Below are 24,387 nucleotides of genomic sequence, written 5' to 3' on the forward strand. Positions count from 1 at the left end.
ACATGTGACATGAAAATTATTCTATTGCGTATGGATTTACTGAACAAGCAGCTATAGTAATTACAACTATCTCTTACCATAAAAGTCAAAGATTTCTTTCAACCTTTGCAGCCCCAAAAAGCAATATGCTTTGTTTTTACTTTCATTTTATTACAGGTTTTCTTTACTCAAAGCATTTTTAGTACAATCTGCCTGTAAAGACGAACACTTTCTGCTGCATTTAAGGTATGTGTATATATGCAATCAAAGCTGCATCTTGAATTTGCATTCATGCAATTCAGATAACATTAACTTGGTTTATGTTACTGCAATGAAATGTGTAGCCATAGCAGCAGAAAATTTGATGCGGGCTGCAAAACCTTACTGAAAACTTAGTGAATAATGCAGCTTTCTGTGCTGCAGTGAGCTCTGCACTGTCTTGGATATGCTGCTCTGTGTATTTGAACTTAAGCAGCTTGAAATAAACGTGCAAGCTGCAAATATTCCTTGACTGTTGTTGTAAATAATTGATAAACTCAGATCAGCCATAGCTATTAGCTGCTTGAAATGCTTCTAATGTGCAAAATCTCAGTCATTGAAAATTAAGTGCTTTCTTCTGCTTCCCAAAAAAATAAAAGAGGTCCTCTATTAGTACAACATTAAAACTATACCGAAATTCTACTCGTGTCATACAGTGCTCTGAATGGGAATTACAGCAAAAGAGTACACCACAATATCTCACGTAGTCTATGGCCCTTTGCAGTTAAAGGAAATTGTAACCTTTACAGGTAGTTTTGTACAGAGATATATTTAGTTGTTAATTTAAAAATACAAAGCACTGTGAATGGGAACAAAACATACCAATCTTATCTATGTCAATTAAAATCTAGTGTATATTATTTGCATTCTAAAGGCATTAGAACGTTTCCAAGATTCAGCAATTCCAAATGTATATTTTTCATATTAGTTATGCAGCAAGACTTTTTCTCCACAAGAAATAATCTGACTCGATGGGCCCTGTCACAAGCATTAACAATACAACTGGTAATTCTGATCACAAAAATAGAGCAGATTTAAACTTGATAAAACCTACATACCATGTTAGAAAGAGGCTATCTATTCAATAAAAGAAGAGTAGGACTGAAAATAAAATATCACACCTAATAGGCTACCCTGGGATGTAGCATGAGAACCACTACCCCTCTGTAATCAGAAGTATCAGTTGAACACTACTAGAGCTTTCTGGGGAGCTCAACAGATCATGAAGAGAAAAATGGCCCACCAATACCTAGCATTTCACTAAATTTACTGTTATTCTTTTTTTCTTAAGCAGTCCATTTAGTTAAAGAAAACTGTAAGACATAGAGCCACTGATCTCTAGTTTCCTGTCCTGGTTTCATGTGTGATACAGTTAATTTTCTTCCTAGTAGCTTGTACAGTGCTCTGTCTTGCACTGAGTATAAGAACGATGAAAGAAAATTCAGGGAGAAAAGAACTCTGAGACAATTTAGTTTTGAAGGTGAGATAAGGAAAGGGTTTTAATTAGTGCCTATGAGACATAAGATTACAAGATGCACACACCCCTGTGTCTCAGATGTTACAATTTATAACACTGCTTGTCCAATCCGAGGTTTTCGCACCCTGTGGCTTTTGCCCTGGACCACCCTCAGTCACGCCCCTTGGGAATTGGGGTTGGGGTCTCTAAGACCACCTCTTCATCAATCTTCATCTTCTTCAGGGTACAGGGGGCATATATTCACCCAGTTCTTGACTGTACTCTTGCGGTTTAGGCCAAGGTACAAGCATTCTCCAAACAGAACAGGTCTATCTTAAAGAGAGATTAAACATTTCTACTGGAATTCAGGGGGTAGAATTGATATGGGGAGCATGGAATGTGGTAATAGGGTTGAAAATCTATGTTGCTTCTGTGCTAAGGGTAAGGGAATAAGGGTTGCTGCTTCTAAATCTACTTCTGCTATGTAACTACTTATAAAGCTTATAAAAATTAGAAAAATCAAAAAACTAGGTGGACCTTAAGGCATCAACGTTGATAACTCACTGATGTTTCAGTTGTTGCTCAATAGAGTTTACTCTAAGTCAAGGACTTTTCAGGTCCCCATGCTCTGCCAATGAGCGCGGCACAAGAAGCTGGCAGTGAGCATAGCCAGGACAGCTGACCTGAAGTGGCCAAAGGGATATTCCATACCATATGGCATCAGGTTCAGCATATAAACTGGAGGAGTTGGTTGGGAGCCACTAATCTCTGCTGAGGGACTGGTTGGGCATCAGTCCACAGTGGTAAGCAATTGTGCTGCGCATCACTTTTTTCTCTTGTGTTTTATTCCTCTTCTTCCTTCTCCTTTTCATTACTATTACTTATTTGAATTATTAAATTGTTCTTTTGTCAATCCATGGGTTTTACCTTTTTCCAATTCTCCTCCCCATCCCACCAGAGAGGATAGAGCAATTGGCTGCGTGGTACTTAGTTGCCTGCTGGGGTTATAACACCATCTATGCTTGGGTCTGATTTGGAGTCCACTTTTTAAGGGAAATATCTTTAAAGACTGAGTCAGAATTTATTCATTTGGTTTGTTTGTGTTTTGAAGCAGAGGAGATTAGTTAGAATTTGATGGCATTTCCCCAAAAGAGATTGCTACACTCTGAACAATTCAGATGACAAACATTTCAAGTCATGGCTTGTAATTCTTTTAGACTGCATGATGAATCCTAGGTATGAATCTGTAGTGTGCACTAGTAAAGTATATCTACTATAAGTGGATCTGTTAGTCTCAGAGGAACAAACAGTAACCAAACCAGCTACCAGTTAGCCCAAACAGCCAAAACCAGCACAGAAGCAAAGAAGGAAAGTGCTTGAACTGCTGCTGCTTAAGGACTTTCAGCAACCTCTGCATATTTTATTCTCAGAGTAAGCCAGTGGTTTTTTTTCATGATAGAAAATTTAGCATCCATTTGAAGTTCTAGGTTGGGAAAAACATAGCAAATCAACAAAAGACCAAGTCAATATTTCTGTCTAATAACATATCCTAATTTTTCTGAAGTGAGCTGAAATCGCAGACTTCTTGCTTATACAGTGTCTATGTAATAAACCATTATATATAGTATCGATCACTTATCATACACATGTAGATAGAAAGAATAGGTTATTTCATATGTATCTATATCAGATATGAAGTGCAAGAAAAAATGATATAGAAGATAATACTGAAAAGCCCCTGATATCATATATTGCTCAACTCAGAAACAGAAAATTTTATCATTATAATTCTTGCCTTGACTGGCCACATCATTAACTTCAGTAACGTTATTACTGACATTATTATTATTATCCAAAAATTTACTTTGACACTTGGGGTCTAGTATTCATTCCAGACAGTATGTAACATTAATGACCACATATTTCTATTAAAATGCAAAAGAAAGGCCTTGATAAATGAACTCACCATAATCTACATCAGGTTTAGTCCTCTGTTCGGGTCAACACAGGAAGATGTAACATAGATATTGTGACAAGTGTCAGCCAATGTTGACAGATATGTTGACAAGTGTCAACATACTAATGATTTCCTTAAAAACAAGCTCAGAGTTGTACTGCCCTGTTCCTGAACTAACAGGACAGGTGAAAGAAAATCTGAATTAATTTTAAAATGTCTTAATTAGATAAAATACTCTATGCAAAAACTGACTTTGGTAAAAAAACCAAAAAATCCAAAAGTATACTTTTACTCTTCTCTCCAAATCAAATATCTGGACTTCTGACTTTAGCACCAAATTATATCCATCTGATGCACAAATCAGTTTATGGGTCAGACTAAGATTTTGTAGCATTAAAATCTTGGGAGGGGGGTGGTGTTAGTTTTTGGTTTTTTGTTTTTTAATTTGAAACAAAATATGGCCATAATGTTTTTCCAAAGGAAGTTAGTTTGAAAACTGGAAACTATACTGTCTGTCCAGACAGCTAGCTAGATGGTATGTGTTGATAAGAAGAAATACATAATATAATTGTTCTTATAAGCAGAAACACTTACAGGACAAATACAGATGTGCTCTGTAGTCATTATTCAACTGTCAATATGTTATGTGCTAGACAAGTACCTGTCAAATATACTTGATTCCTCTTTGATCAAATTCCTTTAAGTGATTAAATTACCTTTAAACTGTCATTCCAGCTCTGTTTTCTTCAATTTTGTATTTAATAAGTTTCCTGGTTTTTTTTGGTTTTCGTCGTTTTTTTTTGCTACAGACACTTAAAGAAATAAACACTCAAACATGAGGTGTAATTAATATAACCAATTTTATGGTATCTGCTTTATAAATCCACAGTGCATTTAAATATCAAAGGATAATGCATTCTGCTTTAAAAACTAAGAAAGATTTTTTTTTCCTGTAAGTTTAAATTGAAATTTTTCTTTACAGAGGTACCACAGATATAAACTTCTCCCTGAGACCACTAGTTATGAACCACTGAGAACTGTCACTCTGGACTCTTTAAGCACATAGCTAATATAATAATATTCTGTTGACTATCTATCAAACAAAGCTAACAAGCATGCACACCTTCATTGTAACTTGTCACATATGAGCAAGTCCTACTGACTATTGTGAGATAGTTTAGGAGCTTAAGAATAAACATTTACTATTATTTTGTTGATACAGCATCCCTTTCGAATTATACTGGTAAACGATGGCTTAAACCACTCCAACTACAGTATCAAGAAAACCAAGACAAACAAACACAGAATGAATGCAAAAAGTTCTCCAATTTGGTGTATACTATAAACACTTAATAATATCTAAAATATTTGTCATCTCTATTTTTTATTACACTTCCATAATCCCTTAAAAATTATTGCATAATTCTTAGGGATTATAAAAGTACTACATTTAAAAACATAATCAAATTTTAAATAAATAAATCCCCCACAAAAGATAGAAGAGCTTTGCAAAGCAAACAGTAAGTATAGTTTCAGTATGTAATATTCAGACGATTTTTAATAAGCAAGTTCCAATATGGTTAAGTACTCCATTAATGTACAAAACTGAAAAAAACCCAGAGCAGTCTTGAAAGCACAGATCAACTACATAAACTAAGCTAAGAAGTGCATGCAATTCAAGAGTCTGGTTCATTACCATGGTTACAAGCTTTCAGAACAGGCCGTTGTGTGGTTGGGCTGAGATTTTGTGGTATGTCTGCAAAAGCAAGGAAACAATGGAAATAAAACACCTCTTTGAAAGCTACTGGAATATTGCATCATTACTAAGCAGAACCAATTAGAAGTCAGGTATTTCTAGGAATAAATGACAGTTATATACCAGAGAAATAATTTGACTCACTTATGGAACAAGACAACTTTTAATTCCCCCATACAACTATAAACCCTAAAAAGCTAAAGTACATGTGGCTGTACTGAAAAGTCTTGTCACAATGATCAGGTTAATAAGTTCACTACATTCATTTCCAGTGTTACTGACACCAGCAACAGTAACATCCCTGAAACATCCCTGAAAACTGGCTTTGCAAGAACGAATTAAACTCGACAGTATTTAAATTCTAGAGCACTGGACCCATAGTGCTTTTAAGTTTCTCTGGAAAATAAAATCTAAGATAGACTATTCACCTTTAGACCTCGGTGTCCTTTTCCTTCGGTCTCGAAAAGCTGCACCTGATTGCAAGGCCTCCAACAGGCTATCCATCACTCCAGTCTCCTCACCTTCTGTAATGGAGAGAGAAGGAACCCTCTGGGTTACCATAGCAATATCGAAGCATAAAGAGTAATAACAATAAAAAGCAATAAGAACAGGTAGCAATGGTATTATAGAAAATCTTTATTTCAAACTTCAACTAGTGTTTTAATATTGACAAATTGCTCTCTTGCAATTAATCACAACAGATTTGATCTTCTATAGATTGAACTACGCCAAATTTTATTCCATTCATTTCACATTCTTCTTTCTCTATACTGAGTCAAGTATAGTTTTAAGTGAAATGTCATTTCACTCATATTTTCATTTCACTGACTTTATACAACTGCAAATAATCAGTCTGATGTTAGCTTTCAAGGGTTGTCCCTTAAATGATTTGCTACATTAGACAAAAGATCATTTCAGTTATTGTTATAAAGAGTTGAAATTGTTTCTCAGCAGGAAGCTGAGTGAACAATATTGGACTGGATAGTATACAGTGATATCCATAGGTAGCTTTAATCAAAAGCCATTTTCTGCTCACATTTAATAACCTCTGGCTCATATTAAATAATTGATGTAGTTCAGGAAAATTCTACTCATCAAATTACACAAGTATCATGTGTAATAATACACACATCTATAATAATTCCCAAAAGAATTATGAATATTATTGTGAGATGGTAACCAAATGCAAGCATTAAACACCCTCTTTTTATTTCCTCAAATAAACACATCAGAAAATGTTAGCTTTTTGAACTTGTTACCCTGGTGTATGTATGCATGGGAGGACAAAGAACAGAACTCCAGGGATTGACTATATGATGAAAAATCTCCATAGAGGAATAAAGAATTACATAATAGAAATCTCATTATGCCCCACTGGGTAAAACTCCCTAAGTCAAGGAGTTGGCCACATCACATGATTCTGCAGTTATTGCTAATAGTGAATTATGCAAATCAGGATCCAAACTACCTAGTATATACAACAAAATGCTGAGTAGAGAGGGACAATCACTTTCCTAGTCCTGCCAGTCACATTATTTCTGATATAAACCACTGGCCTTCTTGGTCACTTGGGCAATACTGCTGGTTCATGTTCATCTGGCTGTTGATCAGCACTCTCGTGTCCTTTTCCGACAGGCAGCATTGCAGCCACTCTGCCCCCAGCCTGTAGCACTGCAGGGGGTTGTTGTGACCAAAGTGCAGGATCTGGTACTTGGCCTTATTGAACCTCATACAACTGGCCCCAGCCCATTGATCCAGCCTGCCCAGATCCCTCTGCAGAGCATTCCTACCGTCCAGTAGATCAACACTGTCGCCCAACTTGGTGTAATCTGCAAACTGACTGAGGGTGTACTCGATTCCTTCATCCAGACCATTCACTGATAAAGATAACAAACAGTACTGGCCCCAACACTGAGCCCTGGGAACACCACTAGTGCCCAGCCTGCAAATGGATGTAACTCTATTCACCACCACTCTTTGGGCTCAGGCATCCAGCCAGTTTTTTACCCAGAGAACAGTAACCCTTAGTTCTTCTCTTTTCTTTATATTCTGTACTACCAGACTAGTTTTCAACCTTACACAAAAGAGCCATACACGAAAAGAAAAGTGAAAAAGAGCATATATTTCATAATTTTCCCTAACATTTATATATCTGGCAGGTATAGAATAAACATGAAGGCTGAAATATAGTTTGGGTTTTTTTCCTTCTGCTTTATGTTTGGTATAACATGCTTTATTAAGTTGAAGTTTGCCCTCTTATGACTAATGGACTATCACAGCTATTGGTATAGTTTGGAATGCACCTTACCAAAAAAAAAAAATATCACTCAGACTGCCTTCAGCTTCCTATTTGTTTGTTTGGGGTGGGGTTTTCATTGTGGCGGTTTTTTTCTTGTTGGTTTGTTGGGGATTTTTCTGTTTCTTTTTTTAACTTTCCTTTTTCCATCTGATGTCATGCAATTCTCTAAAACACTAATGTCTGGAATGAAAACACTCAGTGAATAGTTTCAAACCAAAGCGATGTTGGACAAAATTTTGAGACCAAGCCGTTAGTTACATTAAGGTACACGAATGCTGGAGGAAAGCTTATAAGTATTTTGGGTTATAGCAATTCAAAAAAGATTGAATATATCACAGTCTCCAAAATGATACCATTAATGTTTATGGAAAAGAGTTCCCAAGCTTTGTTTTAGGAAGGAGGAATAACAGGAGAAAATTTTCAATCCTATTTCAGTATGCCATCTCTTTCCTTTCAAGACTGTCCAAGACTACTATGGATTTCACAGTTGTTTTAAAAACTTAACTATCTCCAGTAGAAAAAGAAATCCTGGTGCATAATCTGCTATACTGTAAAAAGGCTCATGAAATAAAAAAAAAAAAATTTAAAATAATGGAAGAGAAATATTGCAAACCCACAACTTCTTGTAGCATAGCTGTAACATTTATGGGTACTATCTGGTTTTCATACTTATCTGAAATATACTGTAGTCACAAAGTGGATTATAGACTAGTGCTTCCATTGACATGCAAAATAGTTCACAAAAGAAAAAATGAGTAGATTGAAACTTGAATTAAAAAACTCTGGTAGTTTTCCTGTATACATGGATGTATTGAAAAAAGCTAACCACTGCAAATAAAAGCATTCATAGTTAATACACTTTGTACCCAAAACATGTAGAAAGCCTGTTTTTCAAACTGCTACAACTTCAGTAGCCTTCTTTTTTCATGCCTGCATCAGCATCTGATTTTGACACTTTCTATCAAGTTATGCAGTTAGCTACTAGTACCCACACTATAATATTGTCCCAGTTTATATGATAAGAAGATTAAGAAATTAAAGTCTACCGCGAATATTTTAGAAATCTTTTAAATTGCCATGGAAAAGCTGCATACAACATTGTTACAGTGATAGCATAAGAGTCACAAATATTGTTCGATATTGACACTTCCTATGGGACCTTCAAATCAGCTTTCACAAGCTGCTGCAGGCTGTTGTCACCAGTCCCAACTGGCTTCCTAATTAGTCAAGTGTATCAATCTTTTGACATCATAGAACTAGTAATTCTAGTTGTCTTGCAGATAGCTACATAGCCAACAGTAATTCCTTTGAGGAAATATACCCTTTTATGATTTAAATGATCTCTTTTCCTTCAATTGCAGAATGGGAGATTTAAATACTTTTTAATATCATACCTAATTAAACCCCATACAACTGTCTTTTAAATACCATCTAAGGGAGAAGTAAACTTCCCAAAGTAGATGGTAAGTTTTGCCCTTGACATTTCAGTGCCAAGTCAGATATAAACTACCTAATTTCATAATTATGTCTTGAAAAATGTTAAGAATATTAAAGACCCTTCTCCTCTTGTGCCTTGAGTATCATAAGCTTTACATGTACAACTATAATGTCTTATAATGATAGCAGCAGATATTGCAGTTAGTAATGACACCTGCATTTCATGTACTTCTTAAGAAACAAATTATATATACCATAATTCCAGGAGCAGTAGTCCACTGACATGATAGAATCACAAATATCATTAGCAATATGATTTAAAAAAAAAAAAAAGAGTGCTGCAACAAGATAATTTTGAATGAAAAATTTTTCATTTTTACAGTTTCCCTGAACCCGTCCAATATAAACTAAAGCATCACACAACACTAGGACTCCAAAAATTCACTTTACTAGGAGAAAAACTTAAAATAATATGTCTATTTCCTCTTTCACAGAATCAAAGCTTTATTCAGCTATTCCTCTCACAAAAGAAAATACTGAGGCGTTTCAGAAAAACCAAACCAGGGATTCTTTAGCATGGTTTCTGTTGATGTTGCCTACTCAATCTGTACACTTAAGAGATTTATCTACAAGAACTTTGACTATTATCTTCCACCAGCCTCTATTTCTGGCATTGCAATTACATACAGCTTTTTGTTACATGGTAATGAAAAGGATCATCTCAGACGAAGAGACTCATCTGAAAATAAAACTGCACAATTTGGACAAATTAAAAAGAGACCTTACAGATTTCATAGTTGTAACAAAAGGAAAAAGTTGCGAAACCCCAAGGGCTACTCCTGAAGTCATTCGGAGTAGCAAAGACTTTAATTATCTTTGTATCATTTTTGATGTAACTGTGTGGCAGCACTCAAGTTTTTATGTAATTTAATAACAAACTTGGAGTGCTGAAGCTATTGGATTTGTTTTCCTTGTCTGAAGATTTAAGTCCTGATCTCTCAATTCAGCAAGTAACAGAATTAGTACTTTTTTATTCTTGTTTGCTAGAATATAAACTACTTTTTTTCCCCTCTTCAGCTCAGGACAACATTCAGGTTGGATATACTGTATCCAGTATACTGAAGTGAAATGTAAGCCCTTCGCAGCCTTCTCCCAGGTTTAGTTACATCATATCTTGTGCATTAATGTACAAAAATTTCAGAGGCACATGATTGGCACCAAGCTTGGGAAAATGATAGTAGAGATTTTTCCAGACTATTATTCACACAAGGAAGGAAAAAAAGAAAGATATATCTTTTACTTTTTTAATATTGTATCTTTACTTTCAAGACATCATGGAAGTCTTTTATGTTTGTTTGTATAAGGACAGATTTCAATTAGTACAGCCTACAAAGCAATGCTCAGCTGAAGATAGAAGATCTCCATCTGAGTAAAAACTGAAGGACCATTCTCTAAACAGTGTCACATTAACCATGCTGTAATGTTGAATGGGTTAAGCTTTAGGAAGCAGAGCAGCAGATCACAGAGAGGAAGATAATTCAAGTCCTCAATGCAGTAGTGAGCTCCAATGTTTTGGATGTGGTTTCATCTTTTCACTCAGAGTCTAAGGCAGCCAGATTTTGTGAAGTATTCATAGTGCAGACATGTAACAACTTCTAGACCTTGCAGCCTTACATATGAACAGGGCAGGATACTTTCTGAAGGCTTTTACATTGTAAACATGAAAATACAAAGCAATCTTAATGTTTCAAAATGTTCAGCAATGACCACCTAAACTCAGACTCTTCACTCCAATGAAATTCAGATACAATTTTACAAAGAAATTGTGGGTGGGTGTTAAGGGTAACTTTGTTCAGAAAATGCACAGGATATATAGACTTCAACCTGAAGTTATTCAAAGGCTTTGAAGTTTTTCTGGTAAAAGCCATAGCACCAATCAGATAATTTTCACTGACAAGAATACATGACTGTCAGTTTGACTGTCAATAACAGTGCATGAACTAGAGCCATGATTCAGAACACAGAGGTTCCTCTGACACTGATCAAATTTTGGAAGAACCTTGTTACATTACAGCAAGGAAAACAAAAATTCCAATGTACAGGTACAAAGCAGAAACAGCTGTCAAGTCTGCTGTGGATGGACTGGATGAAAAGACAGCTCCTCTCAGATTTAAAAGTATTAAATCCAATTTCAGCTAAAAATATCACTATTTGCAGTGACTTCAAGCGAGAGACACATAACAGCCCTTTCCAGAAGTAAAACACATGTACATACCTCTCATTTCACATAAACAATTTAGTTCAGTATCAGAAGAGTTACATTTCTTACTTATGCCCAAAACAAAGTAGAAGGCCTTTGACACTGCTTCAGAGCTCTAGGCAAATGTACTATAAAAAGGTAGGATTTCCCCTAATGACTGAGCACCCCATAAATCTAGCTGGGAAGAGTGGGTTTCATGTCATCTTGTTCGCTCTTGATAAATTGGTCCATTGTTGGGCTGCCATAAAGTGCTTTTAGGGTACATAAATAGGTAAACCTTGACTCCAAGCGTGTGAATGAAAGAGTGCACCAACCTCCACACAGCTTAAAAGAAGTGAAATACAAACTAAAACTCCATTCTTTGTGAATTATGAAAGACAGCTGTCCCTTTCAAATCAGCTGTTGAAATTAAGGTTGGTACCTACATCAATTTAACTTCTGTAAGATAGCTCACACCACAGAAAGCAAAAGGTAAGCTGTGGTAACAGGTGGTTCTGTATCACAGAGATACAAACATACTTCAGTGATGCAAGATACCAATTTCTGCATCTCAGTTGAATCATAATTTCCCATTTAAGTAATGGGACCAAGAGTGAAATCATCTTAATATTGAGCTTTTTAATAAAAATGTATACATTTCTGGTGTTCACCGTGAGTTTATAAACACCATTCTTTCTGTGACAATGGAAGAAAGTCACTATAACCTCACTTTCCACAGAGATTATTCAGGTTCATTTATATTGATGTCAGATCCAGTAAAAGACTGCCAGAGCAAGCATTTCTAAGAGAGATCACAAAAAAGTTTTCATGATATAAACTGGAGCTATAGAAGAATAAACAGAATGCCAAGGCTTTGAAGTGATGCATCCCAGGACTTTAAACAGGGAATAATAGTTGTTACATCTTCCTTTGTGACCTGAATGATGGAATAGAGTGCACTCTAATCAAGTTTGCATATAGTGCAAAATTCAAAGTAATGGGTGAGCCACCCAACAGTTGTGCTGCCATTCACAAGAACCTTTACAAACTGGAGGAATGGGCACACAGGCATCCTAATTAAATCCAATAAAAGACCTGCAAGTGGTGAGATGCAACCTCATACAGTGGTTGCTAACAGGCTGGAAAGCACCTTCAAAAAAGATAATTGGAGATTCTGGTAGACAACTTATTGATCATGAGTCAGTATTGTGTCTCTGTGGCAAGGACAACCAAAGAACAGCATTGCCAGCAGGTCAAGAGAGGTCATCCTTCCCCTCTACTCAGCACTGGTGAGACATGTCTGCAGTGCTGGGTCTGGGCTCCCCAGCACTAGGGAGACACGAACCTATCCAAGCAAAGTCAAGGGCCATGAAGATGATCAGGGGATCAGAGCAGCCCTCATATGAGAACACACTGAGAGAGCTGGGACTGTGCAGCCTATAAAAGAGAAGGCTCAGGGGGATCTTAGCAACACATATAGAAATACCTGATGGGGGACTGGGTGGGGTATAAGGATGACTGAGCCATCTTAGGGATGTCCAGAGACAGGATAGGAGGCAATGGGCACAAATTGATTACAGGAAATTGCATTCAAAAGTAAGATGGGGTTTTTTTCTGTTGAGAGTGGTCAAACATTCTAACAGGCTACCCATCTACAACGGCTGCAATAATAAAGAGGTTACCTTTTCACTAAGTGCACAGAAACAGTAGCTAACAGTCTGAAAATGAAATTATTTTCTGTATACACACCCACTCTCTCACCACTTCAACAATATAGGATATTCTAGTAATGCATTATATATTGCATTACCTGATGTTTCTTAAAAGCCAGTCCAAAGACTCAATCTTTTTATAGCCCTTTTCCTATTCTGTAGGGATGCTGTGCCTTTTTAGTGGAAAAAACCCCTGCTAAATTGAGCACAGCGCTAAGTTTCTTCTAGTTATATTTAATCACTCATAACTCATAAAACAGACCAACCTTGTGCCTTCTAATCTAAGGCTAAAATTTTATAGGACACCTGATAGTAAGAATGATCAAATACATAAGAAGTCATTCAATACATTTTACTATTAATGAAAGATTTCCCTGTTTTCTTTACACATCAGAACTCCAATCACAGAATCACAGAATATGTTGAGTTGGAAGGGACCCACAAGAATCATGGAGTCCAACTCCTGGCCCTACATAGGACCATCCCCAAGAGTCACACCATGTGCCTGAGAGTATTGTCCAAATGCTTCTTGAACTCTGTCAGGTTTGATGATGTGACCATTTCCTGGGGAGCCTGTTCCAGTGCACCCAACCACCCTCTGGGTGAAGAACCATTTTCTAATAACCAGCCTAAACCTCCCCTCACACAACTTCAGGTTATTCCCTCAAGTCCTGTCACTGCTCATCATGGAGAAGACATCAGTGCCTGTCCCTCCTCTTCCCTTCACAAGGAAGTTGTGGACTGCAATGAGGTCTCCCCTCAGTCTTCTCTTCTCCAGGCTGAACAGGCCAAGTGACCTCAGCTGCTCCTCATATGGTTTCCCCTGAAGGCCCTTCACCATCTTCACTTCCCTCCTTTGGACACTCTCTAACAGCCTAATATCTTTCTTATATTGTGATGACCAAAACTGCACACCAATGACACTGACAAAAATACAACCAATCTGCTTTCCAGATTAGTCAAAAACTAGTATTTTCATTTGTTTTGTTTCACAGAAGGAAAAAATACAAACACCTATTATTGAGACGTATCAACTACAATTTCATTTAGAAAGCAGTCAGAACAACTTCAGTAACATTCTTAATTGAATACAGCTTCTTAAAAGAATATATGTAGCTGAGCATAATACGTGTGTGTGTGTGTGTGTGTGTGTGTGAACATCTCTCTTGGTTACTGTGTGCCTCTCAAGGAGTTAATTTAGCACATTTCTATTTCCATTCAAATTTATAAACAGCCAATAAATCAGGAAATACACCCAGTGATCACTTATATTGACAGTTGTACTACAGAAATGAGGGGCTGAAAGAAACTTCCAAGTTATATGATTTCTCACTAGTGGAGTGATAAAGTTCTGACTGGATTATATGACTGAGCTTAGTCTAAGGAAAGCTTCTGGACAGCTTCAGGTAGTAAAGATCCTTTCTGATTAGGTAGCTATAAATGCACAAGAATACCCATGAAGATCAGACCTATGGTCCACCTAGCTCTGCATTTTGTGCTCTAGTAGCTGATAGCAACAATCTATAAAAAGGACAGGATAAATATATAATGGCATTACTAGAATGGTCTCTTGGTCTCCAGTTGTTTGTAATTCAAAGACTTTGCAGCTGCATTTAATAGCTTTCAATGGATAAAAGCTGCCAGAGAAATCAAGTAACTTTTGTCAGTAAGCTTCAGAGCAAGAATATTTTGGTATGTAGTAACAAGACTGTACTTCTGTACAACCACTGAGGTATTGCTGAGTGAAGATAAGCGTCATAGCAAACAGCATAGAAATAGAAGCAGCAGTAGACTCAGTTTGAAGGAAGAGTCAGAGACATGACCTTCCAATCAGCTAGCTTTCCAACAATTACAGAGGAGGTTCTTGGCTCTTTTACAACCTTGGACCGAGGAAAGTAAAAATAAAGCATATCCTCCGATGCTTTGGTAAGGATATTTATTCCTCCCTTCCTCTGCAACTTGAGAGAAGAAACTTTTGATGATACAGAAAAAAAGAGAGAATAAAAGCATCGCATAGTAGGAGTGAAAGTTTAAAGAGGACTCTGATGTCTACCTCCTTATGAAGGAGATGTGAGTTAGTATTTGGAGTAGGAAATGCCTACTCAAACCAAAACCCACTACCTCTATAAATGTTAGAGCTCTTAATCCCAAAGATGGCTCCAGAGACTGTAATTATTTCACATGGTAATGTCATTTTAAGTTTGAAGCATAGTTTTCACATTTGTTTAGAAATTTTACTGCTACAGCATAAATGGCAAGCGTTATGAGAATCTTCATCTACAGACATTACTTTATTGACCCTTAATTTTTTCAACAGTTCTGTTTGTTCTGACTATTTTTTCTCTCTCCCAAATACAGCTGCTATTTATTTTTTCAGGGCTTTGTGTAAACTTCAGTTTCACAAACCCCCTCAGCTGCTATCTCCAAAGATTCCACTTCTAAGTAAAATTTTCAGAAAGAAAATAATTATTTCTTCTAAACAACTTGCTCTTTTGGAGCTACTACTTAGTACAAACTAGTAGCAGCTGCTTCATTCTGATCCCATGGGTTGCAAATAACTGCATGAACCTCCATGTTTCAGAAAATTTAGCACATTTGACACGTTTTTAGAACATGACCTGTGACTATTAGTTTTTAATTAATATACATACAGATCAGTTCTAGTTTTTTGCACAAAAACCATCCATTTGCCTGAACAGATAGGGTTTTGATGTATCTCATCTTTTGCTGTGGCTTCTGCAGATGTATCACACATTGGTTTTTCAGGGTTTTTTTGGTCGAACATACCTGTATTTTATCATTCTCTGTAGCATTTTCAACTATGAATCTGACAATTATTCTTGAGGGAACATCTGTTCTCAGTAGTTTACCCAGATTTATACTTTCCTGTCAAAACAACACAATTGAAGCTGAAAAATAACCTCTATACTTAGGGACGTATCAGGTGACATTTTCTTTTTGGTGTATTCGTGGCCAATGCCTGTCACATTTCCTTCTTCACATGTAGGACTTTCTTTTTTTTTTTTTCCTAATGTAAACGGATATTATGCAAAATTAGATCTACTTCCCAAACTTGTCATGAGCTTACTATCAACTGTCTGCTAGGTATCAACATGAGTAAGTACTGAGTAGGCAACTCCGTAATGCCCCACAGTTCTTTGTGACCACTGTAATAATTTAACATAATAAGAAGAAGTTACACTTCTCACAATTACAGAACTGAGTTATTTCCCACTGGATCCATAATAAAAGTGACTCTTAAGAATAAATTCAAATAACAGAAAGTGACCTCAGGAACCCTCTTGGTAAAAAGGGTCCAATTTGAGGATAAGTGTAGGCAATCATGGAACAACAGGAAGGAGTATTCAGCACCCAGAAGGAACTGAGATGAGTGGAGCACTTGAAAATCCAAAAGGGTAAACTCCCAAGAGAAAACAGCCCTTACAAAAAATGCTTGTTGGATAGTAATGTTATATACTTTGTCATATATATCATTATCAGATTTTTGTCCCCTTTACAGTAAATTTAGTTGCATGAAGTATATTCCTAAATGTGCAAAAGCTAGCAATATACCATTTTTCAAAACTTGTGGTTTAGCCCAGTAGATATTTTAAAACGTTTGTTAGAAACTAATGATGTCATCTCAGTTGCAATGGAACATGAGCACATTTTTATAACCTGCGTCATTTGCAGTCCTTCACTCGCCTTAGACTAAAGGAATATTATTGACAAGCAGTGAATCTCCTATCCCAGTGAGAAGAAATTAATAAAACAGAGGCCTTAAGAACTTGAGCTAAGCAGGGAAAGTAGGGTCTTTGGGGGTACTTACTAATATAAATGGCTTTGGGGATTTTTTAAATTTATTTCAAAGGCAAGCATTTTATCTGCTGGAATCTGAACTTTAATTACCTAATTACATTTACTATTTTCTTTGCTTAAACTGTCAGTACTGGTGTCCTTTTGTTTTGCAGAACTCTACAGAACTAATGAAAATATTCATATTGCACAATGCAGCAGATAGTAATAAAATAGTAAATATCTGAAGAATCAAAACTGAAAACACACTTGGCAACTTTGTGAGACATGAATGTGGGGTTTTTTTCCAAAACCAGATAAACAATATAAAACCTCTGCAAAAATAAATGCTGCAAAATTGACTGCAAATAAGGTCATAACTGTTTAAATAAACTAAAAGATGTATTTAAAACCAGGTGGTTGTGATAAAAGTGAAACTGAATAACACAACTGAAAACAAAGGAATAGTCTACATTGGAAATCAGATGTTTCATTTTGGTATTACTTAAGTGTTTTTGCATAAGAAAAGGGCAGTCTTTGTAAATAACCACTGATAAAAGTGGCTTACTTAAATAGTATTCAAAGTAAGACACAATGAAGATGCCACAATGATGGAGTTCTCAATTATACTACAATAAATTTAGCTGGTATTATCGCAGTTATAGAATTGTCTACATTGTGATAAGATCAAAATAATTGATTGGTGTGCTTTTTACTAAGCACAAGAAAGTATGCATCTGAATGTTAATAGTATGCAGACAAGTGGCATTTACATAAAGATCCCCTTCCGCTGGCTATTTACCTTTAGAAGGACAGTGTGTGATCGTTTGATCTGGATTCACAAAAGCAAGTAAAGCAATCTTACTGACAAAGCATCTCATGATGAATATCATTTTGCAATCTGGAGAATATTTAGAGGACAGGTTTTATTACCATAAATTTCAAAATACCAAGTATCATTCACTACTTAGTCAAAATGTTTACTGATTCCACATACTTTTTAAGTTAGGATGGAGGTGAAAGGAAAATATGAAGCTGATATTTTTACTATGTCAACTAAAGACACAGCTTTTTTTATCAGTGAACTATTTGAGCTGTGATCATTAGGACATGTAAGTGTTGCTAAATGTAAAGTAGAGATAGAGGATTTTAGCAAACTACAATTTAGAGGTATGTAAATCTGACATCAGTTTCAGGTTCAAATCTCAAAAAAAATTTGCAAGAGAGCAAGTAAAATGATTTCATATAATAGCAAAAATCTATGGTCTTATCAGCAGAAGTCCTAATTTATACTGTAAAACGTTAAGGTTTTTCTAAAACATGACGTACTGCATATTCATAAAAAACTACGCATTTGACAAACTACAAAATTTTGATATATTTTGAGATATATTATATCTTAAATATAAAAGAATTGAACTTAAAACTTTATGAAGACTTATCACAAAGTACACATCTTTATCTAGTTTTAGAAAATGATTATATCAATGCCAAACTCGGTGTAACAGTATTTCAAAGGCAGCCTGATGCAGAGGTATGGATGATAGAGCACAAGCTATGATCTAGATGACTCAGTTGTCAACCTATGTATCAAAGGCACAACATAGGTTAAGAAAGACTACTGTCATTTGTGAGAAGGCCAGTATATTGTAGGACCACCTCATATTTGAAGTAAAAGTCAGTTACTACTAATGAAATCATTGTTTTCAACCTGAAGAAATTAGTTTAAGCTCAAACTCAGGAGATATCTTAAATCCAGATCCATTTTCTCTTTGGGTTAATACGATATTTGTAATGTCAGTCACACCTGGTTTAACACAGTCCTAACACGGTATATGCAACTTATAATATGCAAGTCACACATTGTGCATATTTTAATAAAATTTATATTTTGTTACATATTTCCTTAAGTTGGGGGTTTCCCTGACAGTGGTAGGGTAGTTGGAACTAGATGATCCCTAAGGTCCATTCCAACCCCTTAACATTCTGTGATTCTATATTAAGTTTTTGTAAATGCAAAAAAAGTCAGCAATACCCCCCAGATCACTAAAAAACTTTTGCAGTATTATGTAGGTCACTTTTATGCAAAGAAATGAATCCCAGTTTCCTCCGCCTTGTGCAGCAAAAGGTCGCACCATTGGCAACAAATCCCTGCTCTTCAAATAGCTTCTAAAACAGATAAAAGATGAAGAAACCCAAATAAAAGAACTTCAAGAATGAAGCAAAATCTAGGACAGGTTAAATGTCTGTGTTGCACATGAGACCAGTGGTTAACAAAACAGGTTTGGGATGATGTTGTTGGCACGGAGTTGGTGTCATAAGCCATTGTGGACTCGGTTTGCACGCTGGCCACACATGAGCCAATGTCACAATTGGAAAATTCCACTCCTGTGAGGGGGATATAAGAGAAGGTTCTAGGTTGGACGGGTGAGATGGACATGATTTTGATCCAGGGGACATCCTGAAGGTGCATGGCCTGCCTGCCCCTCCCGCCGAGCACCACATTCCATCTCCTCCTGCTCAGCGGCTTTTCAGAAATCCAGGAGTCGGTGTGTATTAATTGCCATTGTGAGTAATACAATAAAGTTGCTTTGCTCATACACTTCATTTCTCAGTGTTTGTGATTTTAGGAATCCTCATGAACCTAGAACATGTACACTTATATGATTTAATAAAAAACCCAAGCTACTTAAAGACAGGATGGCTTGTGTGCTCCCTGGTACATTAGCTGAAGTGGTAAGGTTCACTACCAGAAGCCTACGTATACATGCAAGTATATGATGCAGTGTTTAACGCTGGCACCTGTATTCTGGAAAGCCTGAACATCACATTATGAAGAACAGGACTTGAGGGTAGCTTTAACTTTCACTGAAAGACTATCAATTTTCCACCCAAAGTGCTATCAGTCATACATACAACATGTCTGAGAGAAATCTCTTTTGCAACACTGCCAACTGTGCATGAATGCAGATACCAGTTTTACCCTTTCCTAGTCTTCTGTAGACATCCTCTGTCTTCTGTTAGCTTTGAAAAGACTGTCACTGGTGGTCTTCTGATTGGGTCTTGAATTGTACTTCTAAAGAATCAGAAATTCTGTGTTCAGAGAGCAGTTGCCTGATTTCCCACCTTAAGAAAAAGTTCTAGTCTCACACCTCAAGATATGGATAGTCTTACAAAAAAAGACTTTTGGTCTGAAACATCTCTGAAACTAAACAGACCTACTCTGGTTATTAGTGAAAAGTGGAAGAGACAGATAATCATTTATGCCAAAGGTGCCAGCCAGGGTTTGAGTAGGGAACTGTTTAACAAGATCTGCTCAGAAAAAAAAAGAGTAGCTCATGGTAATTTATACAGTAAGACATGTATCATTCTGAAGGATTACAGAAGCTCAGTATAGGATAAAATACAGAAGTATAGAGGATCATCAGGCATCTTTTTTAGTAACAGAGTTCTCACAGTATCTGCCATCTCTTAAAATACAAAATATAGCATGAGTAACTTTAAAAATGCATGACTGAGGAGTTTTTTGAGGTGTTTCAATAGGGACCTGTTGAAACAACAATTGACATACTCAAAGAAAAATACAAAGTACTTTAGGAAGGGTTTATTCTCATAAATGAACAAAAACGTGTATGCAACCTTAGTTAAAGAAAATGGCTTTGTGATTTTGAAAATGTCTTTTCTCAGGTAAAAAAGGATTCTGAGCATAACTGAACTTACACTTAGTCACACAAGGTTCAATATATTCCAACGGAAAAATAAAAGGCAGCATTATAAAATAAATTGAGAAAAACTGGCAATTAGGAAAGCTCATTAACAATATAAAATCTAAGAACTTTTTGCTGAAAACTTTAACCAGTGAAAAATCTATTCTGTTTTTTCTCATAACACATTCAAATAATGAAAAAATAGCAGATTTATTTCCAGTAAAATGCTTGGTAAAATGTATTTTCTACATCACTTACCTGTTTTCATTTCTAACAAGCGCTTTTTCTTTTGTTGCCTCTCTTGTTTTTCTTTTTCTGCCTTCTCCTTAGCTATTTTAGCACGTCTCTGTTTTTCTTCTGCTTCCCTTCTTCTCATATTTTCTTTTACTGCTTGCTATGAAAAAAAGTAATATAGAGTTCCATGAAAACTGAAGTCTTAGCAAAAACAAAGCTGAACCTTAAAGAAAAAAGCTTTCAAATCTCATCTCCTAACTAATCTTAATTTATCAAACCAAATAAATATTTTACATTCCATGTTTAGTGCATTTTATTCAGAAGAGTAAGGAATTTCAGAATAAATATATTAAAAGCACACTAATTGCCCCCAAATAAGGATTATACATTCAGCAAGAAACACATCTTATTCTTTCCCATGCAGCCACTAGAGCAAGGCAAACAAGGCTGTCTGGGTGACAGTGTTGCATTTTTCTTATTCTTATCTACATATGCATTAATTCACTGGGTTTAAAAATTCTTGTCTTCTGGATAATATCCATGCAATATTGTTTATTTTGAATTATAAATAAAGACTCCAAAACTTCCAATGAAGCCAAAAGAGAACTATGAGTTTCAAAGTTTTTAAATCATAATTTTGCATATTCAGACATTAAGCAAAAGAACTGTGTCACATTGAATACATTTTTAATAAAAGTATTTTTGGATTATTTTTTCATTCTTTTAGTGTTAGCTATGTACATTGGTAAATTCTCAGTGCTCTAAGAATTTACATTTGCATTATATGTAAAGTGCACCTATTCTCATTGTAGAAAGTTTCTTTTTTCAGAACGCAGTTACACAGAAACCCGTCTTCCACAATATATCAGCGGCCCCACCTACAAAATGGCTAGCATCTTCACAAGGTCTGAGGCACACGCTGCATGTTTGCAGGGATAATTAATATCTCATATGTTGTTTTTAGCAGGAAAATGTCCACACTGCACTCAGAAAAAAAATACTAGAGAATGGACTGAAGATTATTATACAGAAAAGATGAATGTGGATTTACAGCAGTATTTCCAGGGGCATTGTAGCATCACTGTAATAGATAGTGACCATAAGAAGGGGAAAGAAAAATATCAAATAGAACTTGTGAAGAAATACTTATCTTGGATAACTGAAGGAGAATAAACTTCCCATCATGAAAAAAATGACAATGAAATGGAGTTTTTTACACAAAGCAAAACTGTACTTTCACACAGTCTTCTCCAAAGTAATCTCTGTAAAATTTCTTGATATAGGGAGAGAAGGTAAGAAGCCTACTACAAAATGCTAAAATTCTTGATTGAATTATTTTTAACAAATTCTTTGCCAATTTTCAGACTAGGTATTCTGTAGAATAAACTACTGGGTAAAACTCAAATGGGTCTTGAGCACAAGTAAATACTGGGAGAAATTACACACTTTCCTGGCAGAGTGGCCAAAGAAATTTCTACTTTGCATCTACTTTTTCCTCAAAATTAATACCAGTATGACTCAGCCTCAGACTGCAGTCATTCAAATGTAGGTATCTCTTCTTTACAATCACACTGATCAAGTAGGCTTGATTTTGTAGCTCACACCTTCATATTCAGTGCAAATTGGAAGCTTTGGTGCATCACACCTCGCCTCCAGCCTTTCTCTACCAGGACAGTGATCTTCCACAAATTCTACGTCACAGCTTAAAATTTCAGGCTGATGATGTCTTGGGTACCATTTAAGATACCTCTCCAGGGTACTAGGTACTTCTGGTTTTAGTTCTCCTTTGAGACATCAGGTAGCCAGCTCTTCAAATTTCACTAACTGTATTAAGTATGCATCTCCCTGGACTAGAACACAATATTAGACACTCAAACTCACATGCAGATGCCAATGTTTCGAGGTCTATGCCCTAGAGCCAAATCCTATCCTACAAGTTCTATGTGTTTTCAACACAAAATATGTGGCATACTAAGGCCTGGATTTTGTGAGATGGCAGAATTCTTGGGTTCTCTCATGTGCTTTCTAGTGTTGTCTCTAATTTTTGTTTAAGTATTTGCATCATATGAAAGAAAAATAGAGTTTAGGGAACAAACTCTTACTTGGTTGCTCCTCTTCTGGTTCTTGAAGTCATGTTTTTGCTGCAGAGCAACCTAGTGTCAATAGGAGCAAGGGGTTTCTACAGTCTTATGATTAGTATACTGTCTTGGACAGAAGAGTTGTTGGCTCAAGGCCTCTTCACTCCCTTTCCTACAACTGCAGGAAAATTCTAAGCATTAGACAAACAATTGCTTCATCTTGAAAGCTATCCTTCCAAGGAAAGGGATGAGCTAGTTAGCAGTCCCTGTGATGCTGTGAAAGCATAGAGGGAGGTTAACAGAGATGTCTGATACCTAGGAGGTTAACAGAGATGTCTGACACCTACCTGACAGTACCAGGAATTTAGCTTCAGAAGTTAAAGCACCGAAGGTAAAATGCTTCACCTCTTTTTTTGGATCTGGCCAACTAACTGTATTCTCGATTTGGTGCTCAGAGAACTGCCAAATAACACTGAAGTACAAACTGCAGTCCAAAGTTAGCTAAGAAACTCAAGTCTATGGCTTCAGATTTATACATGCTTTTTAAAAACTTTAAATATTTTCATTAATTATGAATAAAAAAAAAGAATTATAAGTAAGTGAATACTTTATGTAAATCATCAACTTTGTATAACAACAAGGATGACTGAACTTCAGTTTCCCACACCTACTGGTGATAAGTGGCCTTTTAGTTTTGGACTTTTTAATAAATCAATGATTTTTCAGTACTAAATTTGCAAGTCTTTTGAACTAAATTTTCTAGGATAACAACCACTTTTAGCTTCTGTCAGTAACCAAGACCAATACTAAACAATCCTGAAAATCAGACTTCAGGTGTCTCATGTTAGGCATCTCAAAAATCTTTTCTGGAAAGTCTCAAAACTGAGCAGCTACTCAATATTTTGTTTAGTGTCATTGAATGATAAGTGCTAGCATGCCTTATCTACACATCTTTTTCATATACCCTTCAAACTGCAAGACAGAATTATTAATTTTCCTCAAGGTTTCTTCTATCATGCTCATAAATAATGCCTAACCGTTTTGAAGCCCTAATTAATCTATCTTTATAGCACTGCTGTGAAGCAGAGGTTAATATCAGTGGTATTTTACAGACACAGAGAAGAAATATGGGAAAATTACTGTAAAGCACAACCACTCTCTTAGAGCCTCCATCTCAGCATGAACCTAAGCAGTTAAAATTCTTATTCTACAATATTTACATGGAAGGTGTGGTTTAAACATCACAAGTTAAAGCAATATAACTATTTTGTAATATTTAGTAATTTTGAAATCAGACTATTGAGCTTCATATCAGGCATTGATCAAGTTAGGAAAACATAATCAATGCCCCTGTTGAAAAATCTGGCATATGTAATTTGTCAAGAAAAATTTTTTATCATTGAAGATTGTGCTCTCTAGGTTTTTAGTTGCTAAACTCTGAAGCAGAAGAGACTTAGTAATCTTTACATGCTCCAAATGTTTGCTAAATATGGGTTCCAGTTTAAGTCCGGTCCTCAAAATAAATGGACATATGAATTTCAAACTGTTTCTCAGTATTTATGAAAGAAGTAATTTTCCCTGTCTATATCTTCAGACATGTCTGAAATCCTTAAAAAACTCAACCAACCAAGTAAAACTAAAAAAGGCAGGGAAACATGAAAGCAACTTAAATTGTGTTGTAATGATAAGCATCAGCCTG

At 35.9% G+C, this 24,387-nt stretch overlaps 1 protein-coding gene across 4 annotated transcripts in view; it reads right to left on the reverse strand.

The window, feature by feature from the left end:
- The window catches only part of DIAPH3 (diaphanous related formin 3), a 202,019-nt gene that overhangs the window by 51,160 nt on the left and 126,472 nt on the right, over window positions 1–24,387 (reverse strand). For 3 of the 4 annotated variants that reach the window (XM_032680968.1, XM_032680966.1, XM_032680965.1), the window contains 3 exons: window positions 20,635–20,770; window positions 5,616–5,711; window positions 5,128–5,187 (listed from right to left, as the gene is read on the reverse strand). In XM_032680968.1, the coding sequence (XP_032536859.1) occupies window positions 5,128–5,187; window positions 5,616–5,711; window positions 20,635–20,770 (292 nt within the window). The remainder of the gene's footprint in view (window positions 1–5,127; window positions 5,188–5,615; window positions 5,712–20,634; window positions 20,771–24,387) is intronic. The other variant, XM_032680967.1, reaches the window with a different exon arrangement.

This window comes from Chiroxiphia lanceolata, chromosome 2 (genome assembly GCF_009829145.1).
Source record: "Chiroxiphia lanceolata isolate bChiLan1 chromosome 2, bChiLan1.pri, whole genome shotgun sequence".
In the NCBI taxonomy this organism is placed as follows: Eukaryota; Metazoa; Chordata; class Aves; order Passeriformes; family Pipridae; genus Chiroxiphia; species Chiroxiphia lanceolata.